Source organism: Lepisosteus oculatus, chromosome 15, assembly GCF_040954835.1.
Source record: "Lepisosteus oculatus isolate fLepOcu1 chromosome 15, fLepOcu1.hap2, whole genome shotgun sequence".
In the NCBI taxonomy this organism is placed as follows: domain Eukaryota; kingdom Metazoa; phylum Chordata; class Actinopteri; order Semionotiformes; family Lepisosteidae; genus Lepisosteus; species Lepisosteus oculatus.
Window position 1 is genome coordinate 28281422 of NC_090710.1, and position 20415 is coordinate 28301836.

General features: G+C 40.1%; 1 protein-coding gene across 1 annotated transcript in view; it reads right to left on the reverse strand.

Annotated features, from left to right (window-relative positions):
- The window catches only part of me3 (malic enzyme 3, NADP(+)-dependent, mitochondrial), a 63548-nt gene extending 52249 nt beyond the window's left edge, over nucleotides 1-11299 (reverse strand). Inside the window, exons 1-2 of the mRNA XM_006639188.3 lie at nucleotides 10832-11299; nucleotides 10182-10414 (exon numbers count right to left, since the gene is read on the reverse strand). Of these exons, the coding sequence (XP_006639251.1) occupies nucleotides 10182-10409 (228 nt within the window). The 5' untranslated portion in view covers nucleotides 10410-10414; nucleotides 10832-11299. The remainder of the gene's footprint in view (nucleotides 1-10181; nucleotides 10415-10831) is intronic.
- Nucleotides 11300-20415: the final 9116 nt, after the last annotated feature.

Consider the following 20415-nt stretch of genomic DNA (forward strand, 5'->3'; position numbering starts at 1 on the left):
GGTGCCATGGTCCTACACCTACAATATAGATTTGCTATATTTACTAAATACACCACTGTAATTGAACTGACAAAACGTTCTGAGCTTCAGATATGCCTGAACAGACCTTGCACTTTTATGCAGTTGAAAGTTTACAGTAGACTGCAATTTATCTTCTTCACCTTTTGAAGGTGATGTCATTGTGTGAGCCAACACTGTGCCTGTCTTTCATTCAGAGATCTCCTTTATCAACACACTCCCCACAGAGGACACAGGCTTATTGTCTGAGGCAAGACAGGCCTTCAATCCCACTCCACTTCTCCTTAATGCATAAACTAGCACACCCAGTGCCCAGGTTTAAATGTTAAAAAGGGTATCAAGTTCTGCCATAGTACAATTATAGAGAATTTACCAATGAGGCTTTGGAGAAATGTCTGAAGTTGAATGCTCAAAATGAGTCCATTTGAGTGAAGGAAGTTAAATGTTGACAGAAAAAACTACAAAGAAAAGTTACAAACTAAAAAATGCCAATTGCTTAATTTCAGGCAAAACCGATATAATTAACTATTGTTCAGGTACATGTGCTCTCACCTGCAGGTACGATGAAAGAGTCATTTCAATCTGGGTTCAGACTGATGCATACTGTAGCTTCCATAACTAATGATTTCACTGGCAAGTGCTGACGTCTGATTTTTTATCCATTCATATCCTACTGGATACTGTTCATTTCTCCATCTTCGTGAACAGATCAGTGAAAGGTGTTACTGGAACTGCTTTGTCTTTACTTTAAGTCTAAATAATAGAAAGCATTGTTTTCAAAATGTGCATTGTCTTTCCTTGATGATGATGAATGATGTAACATTTGGCATCCCAGAGGGGTCCACTCTGGGTCCTCTTCTTTTTAATATCAATATCTTACCATTGGGTCTTGTTCTTCACAGCTATGGTATCAGTTTTCATTTCTATGCTGATGAGTATGTGTCCATACAAAAACTAGCATGAATCAAGCACTAGCTGCTGTACATTGTTACACTGCTGTGCATAGTGCATTGTTCTCCTGCTGGGATGATGTTAAAACTCTGACAAGACTAAAGTTAAGCTGACTGGATATCCTTAGCAACTATCCAATTATGTCAACTATAATTTAACTGTGAGTGGTCCAAGTACTCAGGTCAGAAATATTGATGTCATTTTCAATCCAAATCTTGCATCTGAAGTCCGTGTTTGCAAAGTTTTTTTTTACCCCAGAAATATTTATTGTAAGCAGTGGAAGTTGGTGTATCCAAACATGTTCTTAAGGATAGTTTGCAGCATGTTCAGAGCTCAGCTGCTTGGAACATAATTACAACTAAAGTCCTCAAGCATATACAGTACAGTATATATGCTCAATAGAAAACTCAAAATACTGTGGGTCACCATCATGGCCTTGAATGGTGTTGCTCCTGCCTATCCCTGTGAACTGTTAAATACCTACAGTATATACCTACAAATTGTCCAAGTCAAGGCTCTGTACCCCGGGAAGCCTGTCGGCTGTCGATTGATCAGATCTGGTCAGCACTTTCAAATCCCATCTTAAAATATACTTTCAAACGCCAGCTTTCAATTCTGCTACATTTAGCATATTGATTTGTGTACATCTGTGGATCTGTCTCCTTTGTTTTATTGGAGAGCACCATGAGATGATGGTTCATGAAAAAGTGGAATATAAAATAAAGATTATTATGGATTTTAGGTACCATAAGCTGCAATTTATGGCAGCCAGCATTAATACGACCTTGTAACTGAGACTATTGAGCTTAGATATTTTTCAGGCTTTCTTCCTGTTGGTTTCACAGGCTTTTGAAAATATTTTATTGTATTATCATGGAAAGATAAGAATTCTGTTGCGTCATCCTGCCCTGAATGAAAATTACTCCTTACTGAAATGCAAAAAGAACACTGCAAAAATCACTTACTTGTAGTGTTTGTTTTGTTTTACAAAACATGTTAATGTTGATACATTTTCTTTTCATAATAAATCATAAAACAATGAGGTTTTATTTGGAACCATCCAAATCTGCAGTCTGGCCATTTCAGCCTCTGTGCAATCAACTGAACTCAAGCATGCCATGAACTAATATCCCTTAACTATTACTTGTTAACAAAGTTCATTTGCTATAAGTTACAATGAGCTAGAGCTCTTATCACTCTGATAAGAAAGAATCTGTTGACTTCATACAGCTTTTTGCTTGGGTCAAATTAGGTTTCTCTTTCATTGAACAGAATTTATACATGATATTATTTTATGATATTTTATATATGATAACTGTATTTGATATTTGATAACTAGTATTTATGGCGCAGATAGGCAGACAATGTGTACTGGAAGTTTAGAACATTACATCTGCTATACAATCAAAATGTCGAAACCAAACCATATTATCTCTTTAAAAGACATGTATTGATAGGATATGCTTTGTAAACTAGAAGAGTTAAGTACTGTAAACCAAACAAGACAACAGAAATTCTTATGTTCTCCTGGCAAACTCTAGCTCTATAACAATAAACTATCCACTCAGCTGCCCTTACAAGGATTTTTAAGATAAACTTTTTTTTAAAAAGTTTTGGCTCTTGCAAAATGCAAAACTAAACAAAACTTTAGAAATTGACTTATAACATTACTTGGATTATATTAAACAAGAGTTCTGATATTTGCGTAGTTTGAAAATGCTATACACAATTGTTAATAATTTGCATTTTATACAGTCATTTCAATAATAATATCCTTACAGTTATATAGTGCGTTTTTTCTGGACACTCCACTCAAAGCTCTTTACAGGTAATGGGGATCCCCTCCACCACCACCACCAGTGTGCAGCCCCACCTGGGTGATGCATCAGCAGACAAAGTTCACCAGTACTCTCACCACACACCAGTTATCAGCGGAGAAGAGAACAGAGTGATAAAGCCAGTTCAGAGATGGGGATTATTAGGAGGCCATGACTGGTAACGTCCAGGGGGAAATTTTGCGAGGACACTGTGGTTACACCCCTACTCTTTTAGAGAAACGTCCTGGGATTTTTAATGACCACAGAGAGTCAGGATCTCCTTTTTATGTCTCATCTGAAGGACGGCATGTTTTTTACAATATAGCGTCTCCTATAATACTGAACATTTAAACCCTCACAGACTGCAGGATTAGCAGTCTACTACTGGTACCACTAACACCACTTCCAGCAGCAACCTGAGCTTTCCCAGGAGGTCTCCCATCCAGGTACTGACCAGGCTCACACCTGCTGAGCTTCAGTGTGCTGCAGGGTGATATAGCTACTGGTGATAGTCCAGTGTTTGTGCTATTTGTAATTGATTGTCCAATATTGGGGGCTCTCAAATAACAACACTAATAACGACATGTGTGTTTCATGCAAAAGGTAAAAAAGTGGTGTACTTACAGTAGCTTTAAGAAAGCTTTTTACCTCAAGCCTAACTGCATAACTAAGTGGTTTTGAACAGCTGTCACTGCTCTTTTCAAAGATGGTGCCTGAAAGCAATCAAGAGATTGCATTTACATGCTAATTTTCAGGTGAAAAACTGCCTTTAACAATGCACAGTCAGCTAATGTTAAGAAAGATGCTATGTAATGGTGAAACAGCCATGCGTGTGTTCTTAAAAAACAGAGCAGCATTTTCCATGAACAATAATTTTATTGTACTGTGCAGGCTCTTATACAGTAATCATACGTCTTGAGGTCGCATCTTGAGGTAGTATTCATGGAACTGATCTCATAACAATAACACAGAGCCTGTCTGTGGCCACAGACAGGGGAAGGAGAGGATGAGAGGTAACCAGAGGCAGTCTTCCACCGTCCTTACTCCAGGGAAACATCTGACCTCATCATGTCAGCGACAGAACCTGAACCATCTATAAATACACGCGGATAATTTCTCGGCTGTGGCCTGCTTGGAAGAGCAACATGTGAGGAACGGGATCCTGCAGCCACTATTTATTGCTGTCCAATGAGCTGGCAGAATGACTACACACCCCCGGGTCACCCCCTCAGTGTGACTGAGTGCTGTCTGGCCACCGGCTCTGTGGATAACACGCTCATTAGCGATCAGCCTACCTGCACTGTAATCAAGACTCAGATGATCCAGGCGCTGCCCGAACTGCTCTGCTCTGTACCCGAATTTAGATCGCCACTGGGTTCAGAGGGCAGCGCAACACTAATGGGCTTCCGACCACGCTGTCTTTAAGCAGAGAGCAATCGGAAGCTGGATTCAAGGGAACTAGCAATTACCGGGGCAAATTCGTATTTAGGGGGAGAAAAAAACAGGAAACAGTCACAGGACACACACACCTAGAATACGACATGCTCAAGATATTAACTTCATGTCAATGCTTAAAATATTTCTTAAATCATTACACCCCACATTAAGCTGACAGTGGACTTTTTTTTTCAGTTTTCATCTTTGTTGCATGAATTGGATGCTTGATTTTTGGACATAGTGTTTTGCCAGCAATGATACTGTTCAATACAGCATGAATTTAATTGATTTTTTTCATCCTTCCATTATAAGAAAGCCACTTTTTCCCCCACTAAGAGTCCTGGCAAATTATAACCAATTTCAATGATTTCTTCTTTTTAAATGCCAGTCATCAAAATGTTTAATTTGGCCCCCATTGTGCTTTTTGCTTAAGTGTGAGGGTCTCCAAAGAGTCTTCCTTCCTAAGCAGAAGTCCAAACTTGATGCAGAGACCAGTATATATTAATCTGGGAAGTGTTGTCCTGTCAGGAGAAACCTGTGGCCCAATTAAAACAGGCAATAAATTAGTAAGATGTCTGATAAGCATATTAAGGTTAATACAGAGAATGCTAAAGTAAATACTTTCTGCTCTGAGAGCCTGACCTTTTAAAAAGAAACCCTTCAAAGTAATTGGCTTTATTGTCGACTGTTTATAAAATGAATTAAATCATTTTACAGAACTGATTGCCACAAAAGAACAGGAAAAAACCGACGCCTATCTTACTAATTGTATTTCCTTGCACACTGTTTTTAAGGTGGTATGTGTGGTTATCCTGCCACTTTGTGCTTTTCTCTGGCACTGACAACCTGTACAAAAAGGCACTTTGGCATTTCTGTACATTACATCCACATGGGTCATTACTGTTATGTACAGTCTGTGTGGACCCAAATAGCAGTGAAGCCATTTTATTCTTAATTCTTCTCACGCTCTCCGCCACAAAAACACTTTGGAATGACCCTACCTAGCCCAAAGGTTGATGCTTAACTACCGGCTCTTTTTAACATCAAACGTTGGTACTTCATGCTGGCAAATTCAATTTCAATCAGATCCTATGTGGACGCGCACCTTGTACCAAGTAATCAGTTCCACACAATCGGAGGAAAAGTGTTATAACAGCACTGGAAATCCCTCTGCTGAAAGAAACAGCTCTGCCCTAAGGGCTTTTTCTCGTAGGAAATGTGAAATACACTAAATACACAAACACAGGCCTGCTTTCATCTCATAGAACATAACACTTCCTTTTCAGGTTTCTATAGCAACCCCCCCAAGACATGGATGCCGGCGAGCAGCAGCTTCCCTGCAGTCAGCTCACCAGTCCACAGAAAGCACCACTGTAGAAAAGAGTGTGATCTAATCAGCCTGGGAAACCGTGAAGACTAAACCACAGAGGCAAACTTTCTCTCCCCCAGACTCAATCACTGTCAGTGTGTTGGTACGGCATCAGGCTCAGTTCAGAGACAGTATTATGTCTGTGAAAAAAAATAACAAGAGCCAGCTGGAATCTTTCCTCAAGGTGCATGGAAAGTTGTCTTTTAAATGACCAGTGGGGGTGGAATGCATTTCTTGACTTAAAATATCTCACTTTAAGTATTTTTGGACTATACAATGTTTCCTTCCATTCCTTAGTTTAGCCAGCGTGCAACATATAGTACTGGCCCACCCAGGGTCAAGAGGGACACTGAGGTTAGGCTTTACAACAACACTGCATATGGAAGCATGACAAGAAAGCATCAGGCTAAGCTGTACTTCCCTTTCGAAAACCAAAACTGTAGCAAACTTTTTTCGCAAACTGAGGTTAAAGAAATCGGCTCACCGACTAACTGGATCTGTACGCGTCGGCATTAGCAACGGGCTTTTGAGTTTCCCCATCCAAAATAGAAATGGCTGGCAGAAAAAAAAAGTTTTAACTGGCCTAACCCTGTCTATTACATCTCGTTTATTAAAGCCATCTGTAAGAGCGACATTATATTGCTGTGCTTGTGTTGTTGTTGTGTAAAGTCCTCTCTTTCGGCTGCGATTCCAAAGAGAGTGAAACTAAACACCACAGCAGAGAAGTCCCCTGTGCTCTCCTTCTCCTTAAGCCAAGAAAGCAGATCTGTGGTCAAATTAATGTTATGGTTTCATGGTCCCACAGAGCACTTTCATCCTGGGGCTGAATCAGGCCACTGAACCAGGACTTGGGAGAGCTACAGGTAACATCGAACAACACCATGGAGCTACGTAAATTCTGAACCGTCCAGTGTCTCCTACGTAGTGCATGCTGGTACACAGCCAGAACAACTGTAAAAGATATACTGTTATATACTGTATATAAAGAGAAGCTCTTCAAGAATGCAACACATATTGACCTGTTTGAGTATGCTTTTATGAGAGAAAGCAATATGTCTGTGGAAGTTTAAAGTTGCAACGTGATATCTCTGGGGGATCCAGAGCCCAATCATCCAACATCTCAAGACGTCATAGTGGTATCCGAACACAAACACCCATGATCGACCCAGACCATGTCTAACAGTCACTCCCTCACAGCAACAACATATGCAGATACAGCTGGGCATTCCGAAAGACGTTTCGCCTTAGTCACAGTCACCTTCCTAGGCCTTCCTACAGTAGTAAAATCATGACCCTGTCTGCAAAACTGCAGGTTTTCCAACAGCGTAAATAAAACTACCTTGGGAACAGGGCAAAGCTGGTGTTTCCTGGTAAATCCTAGAGCTGAGCCTCATTTGGTAATGGCATAGAAAACTGTATAAAGCTGATTTTCTAGGAACAGAGTACTCACTTTACACACTGCAATAATACTGGTAGCCCGAGACATGTATTTCTGCATCACAGTACCATCAATAGTATTCAGTGTGAAATAGTAGGGGTAGCTGAACTAATCCAACCAGGTCATTCATTGGTAGACAACTTAACATGGCCAATTTGGTGTAGACTGAGAGTAAGATCAGGGCATGTGTTTTCAGTGTCTCTTCTGTGTTAAATTTTTACGGATGACGTGCCCTGGCTTGGTATCCAGGTGAGTTTGAACTGACAAGGAAAAGGTGAAGAGGGTCAGGGCTATCAGATAGCAGAGAAGGGCAGATTCCCTAGGCTGTGTGTCAGGAAGGAGAAGAGAAACTGGGCACTGCAAGCTAACCTCTGACTTTGCTGTTCGGGTGCTGACAAAACAGGAAACAAGAGCCAACAAAAATGTCAATATACCTAGATCACATACATTGCAGGAAATGTTTGGGTTTTTTTAAAAGTGAATAATAAGCATTTTATGAAGACATTTACCTCATATTTTAACCATATATAAAAAACAGGAATGTGCAGAGAAGACAGTATTTGTTAAGATTTAGTAACTGCGAAGGAAATAAATCTGTGCAAAGGGCACACATTGCTCCTAACACCCCTAGAATGAGCCTGAAAATAACCTTCTGCTGCCATACCCTGAAATATACTTGCAGTAACCCCAAGGCACATAGTTAAACTATCCACACGTCACCAGAATCCCGTTTACTCTACAAACTCATTCAAAAGTGTTATCAGTTTCTCTAAACACTGTCTGTTTACTCTGGCAATGCTAGGGGATGTCAGCACACTTAAGTACAAGATAGCTGCAGTACAGTACACAACCAAGTGAAATAAACAAAAGTGTTGTCTCCTTTGTGTGAAATTGCATACTGGGAGTAAGCCAAAAAATACACACAGGCCAAAAGAGTGCAGCCAGTGAAATATTACTGTCAGAAACTGAGCTAGTCGTGCTTATCTCTAGTATGGAGTTCCTGCAGGCACATATTGCTCTATGAAACTGAAAGGATTTTAAGGCAAAACCCAAAAGACGTTATTGCGCCCTGAAACAGTATAGTCAGCAATATTATCCATGCTTACAGAACAGAAATATGGAACTTTGATCGTAGATACTCCCACTGCTTGTCTTTCATTCTGCTTCTGCTTTCTCGTCTTTACATTCTACACAATAATGCACAGTAACCTTTCCTAACTGCCACAGTTCTCCACTGAGTTTTTCCAAAATACTGTTGTGCCAAGTCCTTCAACGCCTCGTAAAATCCTCCATTCCAGTGAGCTCATTTCCTTTTCACTTTTTACTATTGAAGAAACAGTAAAATATACAAACTTACAGATTTAGCTTTTTTTTCCTGCCATCTTTTTTCTAGTTTAGGATTCCATTTTTAGAACTATTTACGCTGTGCCAGCAGAGACAGGTGGGTTAGTTATAGAAACATAATTACTTCAGACCTACATCATTTTAATCATTACTGGAAAAAAAACAACAACGCAGTCTACATGAAAATATTTTTTAAAATTACTTAGCAAAGCGGAATCAGGTCTTTGATGGGGACATACGTTTTTCCAGGTAAATTATTATTGGATAACCTTCCTCATTATATAAATGTTATCCATTGCATTATATACATCTCATTTACAATATCAATCCACTGCTCTTTCTTTACTAGCAGTGTGCTGACTTCTAAGCACCTAAAGCCTTGAAATGAATGTTGAGCAAGTGAACAGCAGAGCAAAGGCAGTGACCCTAATGACTTCAGTTTTTATCTGCTGTAACTTTGACACATTTTATTCTTCTCGTCAAAGACTGCCACGTGCACAGTTCACACAATGACACCCAGACCGAGTTTCCAAGGATACAAGCTTATCTGGATATTTTTCACCCCCAATTCAATTATTGAATCATTCTTGGAGTGAATCAGATCAACGCTACAATTCCAGCGATGTGTGGCCTCCTATTTAGGACTGTTCTCAAGAACCCAGAAAACCATATAAAGACACTTTATTCTGGTCCCAGAATGGATGGATGGATTCTGAGCTATGTTTTGTTCTTGAAAGGAAGACGAATAATTAGAGACTATCCTCTTCAATTCCATATTGAACGACTTAGCCCCCTACAGGACCTTCTTATTACATAACATATTAAGTGGTTTTTGTGGGTTTGTCTAATACATTGATTAATATAAAGTATTTGTTGCAGAATTCTGGGAGATGAAACAACAAGAGAGCCCTGGAATTCAGGAATTCAGGACTGCAGGGAAGCCAAAATCAAATTTTTCTTCCTAGAAACTTTTCTAAGAGAACTCATTGTCTGTCACCGTTGTATTTTTTTTGTGTTCAGTTTTCAAACAGTAACCACAGGTTGCAGCATTTCATGCCCCATGCTCAGCAATGCGAAACTGCATTTTACATTTCTGTGAGTTCTGTGTCTGCAGTTCTTCTTAAAGAATGTTGTCAAGACTGTTCACATTCGCCTGCAGACCTATTCAGCTATTCCTGAATGGATCACACCACCCTGTATTGGATTCAGGCAACAGAACCAACTTTCTGAATGTCGCTATTAACCAAAATACACAATGCACAAAATACTCTTTTTCCTTGAAAACCGAACTGTAACAAGAAAGGATTACCGTAGGCAATTTAACTGAAGCAAGCTCTCAATTTCCCAGAAACTGCAAATGAATGTCTGAGGCCTAAACATTGATCGTCTAAAATGCAGTTTTGCAGTCCATTCAAGAAACAATCGATCTTCCCATTCCAGCTTTAAAGCCACCCTGACACTCTTTTTGTATTCGACTAATTAATACGTATGGCAGAAGCAATGAGACACTACAGAAGGAGTTTGCTAGTCCTAGGCCTTCCTGTTTGCGAGTTTGCTGAGCAAAACAAAATGTGTAAAATGTGCTGGACATACACATTACGGAGGAACTGAATATGGACTGCCTACTACTGTCCTTTAATGTATGAATTACAATATAATCCATACACCCCAAGAACGTTATAAAGACAAAGGAACCACAAATACAGTACATGCAGATATCACAGGTGAAAACTGTATGTCACCCTTGCCACTTCACAGCTGTTTCCCTGAACCCTGCTTTTGAAATGGAGATGCTGGTGCCGTTTACCTTATTGAGGTGGGGGTTCCTGGTAATGTCATAACCCCTCTTCTTAGTGGCCACCTGTCTGGGGTTGTTGGAGTGTCCCGCTCCCGAGTGACAGACCCTCCCCGCTGCCAAGCCCGGCCGGCCCGGGGCACCTGCTGGAGGCACACCTGGGCTGCAGGTGAGGATTTTCAGGAGGCTGCTTGTGGCACTTCTGCACAGCGGCACGCTCTTGCTTGACAGCGCATTCATATCTCCTGGAAAAAGGAAAAATGGAAAAACAGGCTCAAATATGCTTGGTAAGTCCACAGGAAATACACGCATTAGAAATGTCACCTCAATTGCACACAGCTCAGGAGTTTCTGTATAGTATACCGCAAATTCAACGGGTTGTACACTTCTCTACAAAGACAGTAACGTAAGGCCTATAATAACACGACAAATCTCGAGTGTCTTCCTCTCCCTCTGCCTCAGCAGCACGATAGAACAGGTGCTTGGCACCTCGGCAAGGGCTAACAAAATACTCTTGAAAACGTGACCAAATATCTCACATCTGCGTGGTTAAGAAAATATTCAAACAAAAAGAAAACGCTCGCACAGAACAATGGCTCCTTAAGAGAGATCTGTAAACGCGCTGCTACAGTATTATTCAATATCGGGAAAAGCTGGCGTACCTTAAATCGTCCCCCGATGTCCTTTGGCTGAACTGAACTTAGGTGTGCGTGTGTGTGGTCGTCACTGACTTCTTGAAGTGCTTGTGTTTATCTCTGGGCGCTCTGTAATCTGCACAAATAGCTGATGCTGGTGCTGTTTCCTCCTGTGACATTGACACACACTCTCCCCTTCCTCGCTCCGCCTCAGCACCCGCCCCCTCTCTCCGAGTCCCCCAATGGGCTTAGGAGCAGAGAAGGCACGGTGGGTCCCCAGCCCCTGACGGGACAGCGCCGAGCACAGGAGCGGCGCTGCTTCCCGGAGATTCCGGAAGAGCTAGAGGTGTTTCCCTTTCTGCGCGCTCCGGTTCATGTGCGGTGATGGGGGCAGGGCGGTACACCGCGTGTGCGTCAGGATGCCCAGCTTCTTGCCTTTTCGAGACGGCGAGGCAAAGAAGCATTTTCATTCCTGTTTTGTTTTTATCCGAGGTGACCCGCTCTGCACGGAGTTTGAACCGCTCTTTCTGCTTCCAAACGTAGAGAATGAGTATTATTAGAGAGAGTAAAGCAGAGTGTGTTACTACAGTATATATATTATGTAACAGGTACTGTACATTAGAATACTTATTCGCCCTGACCCGTCGGAACATACACAGTACAGCAGACGACCCCACACAATGTAGACAGGACATTAAAAACATAATAAATAATATAACCAGAACAATAAATATGTAGTAGCGAAATGAAAAAAAAAACATGGTAGACCATGCAAAAAGTATTATAAGTATTAAGTATTATTATTTAGCATTACTACGCATTATTATAAGTATTAAGCACAGTCACATCATATAATAATACTAATTATATTAAATACAGCGGATTCCAATTGTACAGTAAATGCCATAAACTTTTCTTAACGCTGGAAATTCACTGAACTAAAAATGCCAAATATATCAATCCTGTAATGTAATCTCTTCCCTACTTCAGGTTGTGGGATCAGAAATTTGGGCGCCAGCACCAGCTGCCAGCAGCGTGGAGCAGTGGCTGGGGTCCTTGATGTGTAATCACAGTCAAATCTCAGGTTATATACTGCTGGTGTACCCTCGAGCGAGGAATCTCAAACAAGTTGCTCCAGTAAAGCCGTACAAATGCGAATAAGTTAATTGTTCTGTTTTATTAAAAGTATCAAACACTGGAGGCGCACAGTTCTACCTCTAACCGGGCGGAATTGGTCACTAAAGTATACAGATACAAACCTGCAATTTTAGAGTCTGAATTTAGAATAATGTCTGAAATAGAGAGAAATATATTTCCTGTTTAAAACTATGCAGGCAGGATCTGCGTCCACCCAGAATCAGAGAGCTACTAACCCTGGTGAGAGTTGCAACAAGTTGGGACACAAATTCTTCAGATTGGTGGGGTGCCCATTCATCACAGAGCCATGGAAAAAGAGGAAATTTTAAGTGATGAATTACACCAGTTAATCCAAACCAATTTACACTACACCCATTTATACAGCTGGCTATGATCCTGGAGCATCCTGGGTGGAGAACCTTGATCAAGGGTGTGGCAGCAGTATCTCACCCAAGATTTGAACCCGCAACCTCCCAGCTACACATCTAGAACCCCAGTCACCGCCCCACACTTCTCAGGGTCTGAACAGACAGATACCCAAGGCTGCACTCGAACACCGAGCCGTGGTAGGTAGCAGCACTCATGTCCCCTCAAGGATTCTGAGAAACAGATTGCTAAATCTGAAATCATAATACGATTAACTCTTCTCAGTCTGAGAAAGTTCTCTGGTCAGTGGGCCACTATCACCGTTCATCTGGATAAAAGCGTAAGAACGTTTATTAAGCAAAAGTTTAATAGCAATGATCTAGGGTTGATTTTGAAGAGCTACTTCATTTTTTCAGATTTGTTTTCTGTTTAAGAAAACTGTTTTAGCTCCTCAGGTGCTGTATGGTACTATAACCATTTGAACCCTTTCCAGCCCAGAAACATAGGATATGATGAGTGAAGGACACATACAATGCCCTGTTAGTGTTCGGAGCTGAGGCTGTAAAACCGTCTGGAGTTATCACTACTGTTAGTCCTAATCATCCTTGCCAAGAAGCTTGGCTTGCATTCTGTAACTGTGCTTCCTCATTGCATGCACTCTGAACCTTTTTATAATTGCCTTTGCCTTTTTTCGCTAGCTGTGCAGATTTCACTGTGTATCGAGAACAATGCAATGCTGTACACAAGGTTCCTGGAGCAGAATGAAATTACATGTCGCTCCTCGCCACAGTGTGTTATTATTCCCCCAAAATAAATCCAAAGCATCCTATTTGCCGATAAGGCATGCCACATACTCTCAAAGCATTGTGCAAGGCCATTAAAAGAAAAGAAATGTTGAAATCCTTATTATTATTTGGCCAGTTCATCTGGCCAAGTCAGATGGGAAATGGAAAGTGAGTTGCGTTTTAGAGTTAGAAGTTGGCTAAGTTATGTAAGAAAAAGGTGGATGATGGAGTTCCAGGCAGACTGGGCTTTATTAGCTTTGATTAGAGAGCCTTAACCTCGTAACCTTAACCTAGTAATCTCTTAACCTAGTCTTAACCTAATCCCTATAAGCTTCTTTCCTTCCACTCTTCTATCCCTCTTAACCAGCTTGCGGATAAAGGATTTCATTCATTCATTCATTCGCTGTATGCTGTACTGTTCATGCATTGATAAATAAACCTGGAATGATTGATTGATTGATTGATTGATTGAGCAGGGGGTGTGACCTCTGGTTTCAGTGGAGTAGGGCTGAACAATATAGTGAAGGTACATAGAATTTTATAGACCATTTATCCGTCATCGGAAAACCACTGATTCCTAATAAGGGTTATGGCAATAATTACAAATAATTAAAATCCAGAAACACAGAAAGCAAATACACCCAGGAGGACATGACAGTCTGTCTGGGCTTTATAAAGTACATTCTTGTTAATGTTGTCTGTGAGCTGTGATTATTTGTTCGACACTGTTAACCTAAAAAAGAAAAACCTCAGGCTTTCATTGTGTAAATTGGCCTTGTGAGAAATCCATAAGTTTTTTTTTGTTTCACCGTGTAACTGTTGGATGTACAGTGCGGTGGAGTTAGAAACATTTCATTGCTAAACATTTCACAAAGACAGCTGTTACCATGACGCAATCCTTGGCTCATTGCTGTGGTTGGCAATCACAGAGCAGTATGCACATTATTATTAGAAGTCCACACCGCCCACCTAGTTCATGTGATTGCTAGTAGTTAATCAATTGGAGAATCTCATCCAGCTCTTTCCTAAATTAAGCCGGGGGATCAGCTTCGAGAGTCTAACTGGAAAACATTTATCCACAACTCTCAACCTTTTTGTCAAAGTATTTCCTATTCTCAGGCTTAAATCTTTTGTGGTCTTGTTTATCACTACTTGTTTATCACTACAGGATCACTACTAATCCTGCAGAAATCCATTGGATACACTTAGATCACCAGTATTTAAATGCTTGAATCATGTGAGTTTAGTCTAGACTTCTTTGTTCTAGACTAAAGGGGTTTGGGGAGAGCTCTGGGATTTAAGTACATCAGCGCTATTTTCAAAATCAATATCAGTTGTATAGTTACTCAGATAGTGCCTATCCCTTCACAACAGCAGCAAAAATTTGTCATTAATTTGTTTGCAGACTGAATGGAGAGCCTCCAGCTTGGTATAACATCATTGCTACGTCAAAGGGTATTTTACAAGCCTGCTTGTGTAGTTTTTCTCTCTTTATTTTACCAAGTCAGTTGATCTGGAACGTTTTCACATGACAAATTTTTACACCATTGCTTTGGCTAGGGCAGTTTGAGTGGAGTACTTTACTTAAGAATAGTATGTGGTAGTATACCAGTGGGAGTCTCATGCCCCCCATTACTCCACATTGCTTGCTGCTGTAGTGTAATTCTGGAATCTGTACCCTTAATATGTGTAGCCTTTTCGATACTGGAAATAAGGAGACAGGTTTGTAGATGGAGAGCTGTACTGCAGGAAAGATTTCTATACATTCTCAACGGAGACTATTTCAGAAAAGAGATATACACATGTCTGCATGTGGTTCCATCTCTCGCTGTCCTTCCAGTCGTATCTTCAGAGGCTGCAGGTACTTGATTCATTGCCTATTAATTAACCACATCGGCACAAATCTGATTATTACTTTCATTTTTAGGGAAGTAACAGCACAAAACACAACATAGATCAATATTTCCATTTCTCATAATGTTATACTTTTGGGACTACAATAAGTCATAATGTACGGAGGATTTAGAGATGTTAATCACACATCAGCATAATTTTGGTATTTTCCCTATGAAAGGCATTGAGCTTGATGGACTCAAAACAAATGAACTTTTGCAACCAGACAGAAATCTGGCTTCGTTGCCAGATAATGTCTTCATTTCTGTCCACGTCAAACTCCATTTTTTATAGATGTATTGTCAGCATAACAATGCATTCTTATTTTAGAAAGTTGCATGGCACGTTGTTTATAGGATAATTATCATTTCTATGAAGATGGATTATATTCCTTCAAAGAAGGACAATGACAGAAAGTATTTGTTTGGTATGAGACTGGAGAAAATCTTTGACAATAATGTGAAAGATAGTCAGTCCTGTTTCACAGCAGAGACTTATTATAACAGCAAAACCACAAGTCAAGAGTAGGCAATTTGCAATCTGAGCTCTGGGGTCTCATTAAAAGGTGATTAGGTAATTGATTATTTATTCTCTGACAAAACAAGGCTGACTATTTTACTATTATAATTCTATCAAACAAAAAACAAAAAGAACATTTTGATTTTTAATGAAGTTATAAAAAGGTGTTGAAATTGACTAAGGGTTTCTCTGCCAGAAGGCTTTAGAAAACATTCTTGCAGGTAACTTGTTACTGAATAACAACTGTAGTACAGTAATGGACAGTGTGGATCCTAGAAATTGTGAATATCGTAAATACAAATGTAACATGTCGGTTTGATGAAATGTAGGGGTCTGGAACAAGCTACACAGCCGAGCTGGCTTCCTTGAAGAAGCTCATCCAGTCGTTTGGCTGGATCAGATCTACTGTAGAATAGAGTAGCTCCAGAAGAGCACCCACTGTATCCTGAGGCTATTCGGTCTTTTAACTCGCCGCTGTTGTAAAAGTATGCATTGGTAAATTTGTGGATTTCTATCTTCATTGTACTGTAGCATGGAATCATATTTCGTAACTGATATGTGAATTTTATTTGTGCATTTTCTTTCTTTTCTATGTGTCCATGTCTTTCTGTAACTCTGTTATTTCGAGCACACCATACAAACGTCCTACCACCCCAAAAGGTTTGTAGGTTTGGCAATAAAGTTGACTTTGACCTAGAAAATGGTTTCACTGAGATCTTTGGATCAGCTACAGTAGCTACTGATCCACTACTGGCCGAGACAGGCTGAATGGCCTCTCACTTTAACTTCTCTTACATTCTGATAAAACTAGAGGTTTGAGTTGAAGAGGTGAGGTCGAGAAAAGCTCCCCTGCCAGAAGAGCTTTGTTTTGAGGTATTGTGCAGATAATGCCGCTGACAATAAATTCATCATCCCATATCCATAGCATAATCAGCTCTGCTTTTTCCTGCCCGTATTTCAGGACCCATGGATCTGGGACCTGAGGTCAAGAGGAAAAAGGTGTTGTTTTTCCATAGGAAGACACATGAACTGCTGTGCTTTGTTAACCGGGGCAGAGTATCTCTTTCCTCTATGTCATACAGCTACTTTATGTGTTAAATGTGCTTTAGAATGACACTGTACAATTGGATCAGACAGCCTTGGTTTGGAGAACAGTCATTAAAGATATACTTATGGGCTTATTTATCTGTATTTGTAAGTGTCTGTATTTGCAGCCCTCCTAGGCATTCTGCCAATATAATGTACATCAAAGACCAGAGAAGCCCATAAATGTTTAAAATCTGATTTGCGATTCTATTTTTTGAACCACTTTAATTTTTTAAAACAAGACAAAATACAACAATTACAAATTACACCAAGAAAATGGGAGTTTACAAGCATAAAAACAAAGGAAGGGCCCTAATTCACCAAACTCTGAAGATGAAATGAAATCATTTGAACTGTTTTTTGATCTGGCAAACTGCAATCTACTTGTATTTCTTTCCAGAAGGCCAACTTCTGCAACTGCATACAACAAAGTGAATTTTAAGGATGTCCCAGTCTCTACCCCAAAACTCTAAATGTATTTTTTTTTGGTTGCTGGACTGGCTGGAGTGTTACATTTCTAGAGAAGAAGAAAGCATTGTCCTTTTCAGTGTTCCAAGTAGGGCTACCAGCTTGTATGGGTAGATCTCCATTGCAGATCAAAGTAAATGTACTGTATTCATTTTCTACAATAGGAAACACAGAGATGAGACCTGTGAAAAAATAACACGTTCTTTTCCATATGTTCTGTGCTTTGACCCAAACCCTGACCCACTTAATAGCAAAGCATGTCACACCTTTTCCTGTTGTGAAAGTACCATACTTGGGTTGAAAGTGAGTTGAGCCAGGCTGGCAGAATCCCATTGAAGGAGGTCAGTGTGGCAGCAATTATGTAGCATCAGCCCCACCACACTGGGGCTTCTCAGATAGAGAAGCTGAGCTTTACAAAAGCAAGACTTTGCAAGCCCATAGTGGAATTTAACCCTGACGCTGGAGATATCGCCTCTGCTCTTTTGAGAAGTGCCTTGGGCTCTTTAATGACTAGGTATCAGGACTTCAGTGAATCTGAAGGGTGGTACCTCCTGCAGCGTGGTGTCTCTCATCACCATCCTGGGGCGTCGGTTTGGAAGTACTGGCCCAGGAGATCGGGGCCACCTTCTGGTGGGAACTGAACTGGACAGCAGCGACAACCTGGCTTTCCTTAGAAATCTCCTGCCTCCTGTCCCAGTAGTGACCAGCGCCAGCCTTGCTTGGCTTCTGATACCAAGGTGGTGACACTGCTCTGGAGTCAAATGGTGTATCTAGTCATTTCCTTTGTTTAGAACTAAATACATATTATTAGTTTAAATATAACATATTAATTTAGAACTAAATCCAAATGTAAAATATTTGGTAAATTTAACTTGGACATGTTCTCTCGAATGAATCGGATGAAAATTAAGGGAGATTCACAAAGCTTGAAGATTAAAACTGTACAATCAGTTCGATTTAAAGGCAGATGAACTGATTTATATTGAAGTATATGGTGTATATTGTATTGTGATGACAATAACTGATGTATACCATATTTTTTAATCTTGTATTTAAACGTGACAGAAGTATAGATTGTGCAAGGCTGAATAAATATCTGAAAGCAGGAGAAATTATTAGTCACACAGCTAATTTCCTAGAAGAGAACACTGGGGCATCATTAGTTGCATGCCCTCTCTGCATCTAAAGAAAGCATTGCATAAGAGGCCAGGAGATGAGTGGCTTGGACCAGAGTTTAAAAGAGGTACAACATGTTATCAGAAGCAAATGGGTCCATTAAAAGCCTATCTATATTAGATAATGCATGCATGTTTTCATCTACTTCAAAGACCTGCTGCAAATATTTTTATGACTGAAGTTAATACAAAAAGAGGTTTATAGCTAGAGTATTAAAGTTGGTCGTTGCCTTTATTCAGAAGAAGTGATATCAAAGCGGATTTCTGATCTTTATGACAGAAGCCAGTTTGCAATAGCACTCTGAACAGAATTTACCATTAAACAGCAAACATTCTGCAGGGAGTGAACAATTACCTTTAACTTCTGCAAAATGACAGGTATAAAATGACTTCTTTGATTAGTTTAAAATGTTATCTTAGTTTTAATTTGACATATAAAAGTCCTGGTTTATCATCTTAATTTCAGTGAGTTGGAGAATTTCTTGATCTTGGCCAGATCTCTATTTTAATTCAGATTACAGGAAAAGCAGCACAATACCTCCTTGTAAGAAAGTAAGGATTTAAAAAGCAATGAGGGTTAATTTCAGGGTCATTATTAATATCTAAAAAGTCCATCAACCCCTTGGAGGTAAAAAAAGGTCTAATGTGAAGAAAAAAACAATTAAAACACCAGCATTTTGCTTGTAGGATTCCTGGAGCCTATTCAAATGAGCACGTTACTGAGGCATATCAGGAGTTCATGTACTGCAGCAAGGCAATACAAGAGTATCCTTTGTGTCTGGATTAAAAAGGGCAATAAAATGTTTTAGTAACACAATTATTCATTAGTCACCTGTATTACATTAATCCGGGGAAGGAGCATCTAGCCATGGACTGAAAATCAACTTCAATTGTTCTATAAATGAGTCAAAAAGATTTATTCTATACACAAAACAGTGTAGCTGTTCACAAACTCCCTGGGTGCATGATACATGCAACACAAAGCACATTCATCAGAAGCAGGAGAGAAAGAAAGATGAATATTCTGCTTCTCATGTCTAAGTTATCAGACGGATGATAATAAAATATTAAAACACTACACTGCTTAATCTGAAGACCAGTCTTTAAGGATGAGTTGGGAAAAGACCTATTGTCTGCAATGCAAAAGTTTCAGAGTGCCAAACTAGTCACTATGTGGTTTAGTTTCATTAATGCAATTGACTGAGCTGTATGCATTCCCTGGTGTTTCTGCGGGGTCCAAGGGCAGGGCCACAGGACACCAACCTGAGCAAAACACTTTCATTAACAAGAGATAATGGAAAAGGGAAAGCACCTCTCTCAGGGGGCTTCCTGTTGGAGGAGGCCATGTGGGTGAGACCCCTATTCGCCAAAATCTATCAAAACCAGGGGGACCCCTCACACACATCCTGTCTCTTCCCCTGCAGTGTTGTGTGGGTTCTGGAGGGAAGACCCACAGGTTTGGGGCTCCAGTACTATCAGCGTGCTGCAGTGACCACACCCACCTGCACACACACGCAGGGAGGACACCAGGAGCAGGGGGACGTAAACACAGGAACTATTTAAATAACAAATTAAATCCCCTTTCACCGTCAAGACGCCTTGTCTGTTTTCATATATTGGATTTCAAATGGAAAAGGAATGTACTCTTACCAGCTCCCCAGTGAGATTAAAATGATAAATCACATCGGTCATTTGTGGCATAACATGGTGCTAATAGTAATTGGGTTATGAGCTTGTTGGGTAGTTGGCATACTGTACACATGTTGTTTATACACTCTTTGCTGTAGATTACATAACACTGGAGGCTGGTGCAATAGATTGAATTTAATATCAGGTCAGTTAAGAAAATGTACAAATGTGATACAGTAATTTCCAGAAATAGAGTAATTCTGGATATTTCAAAAGAAAAAAAGAATCCTACTTTAACAGTTTAGTCACACACATTAAAAACTTTTAAAATCCTAATCCATGCGGTCAGAAGTAACTAGAAACTACTCAGACTTGACTTGGAAGGAAAGCATAAAACAGAATTAAACTACAGCAGATATGGAACAAGTAATAGGTTTATTCCATGCTGAAAAAAAGAAGAAAGAGAACACAACGTTTCGGCCGTGGAGCCTTCTTCAGGTGTGAGCAGATATTATGTTTTTAAAAGGTTCAACCAGCAGTTAACAATCCTATA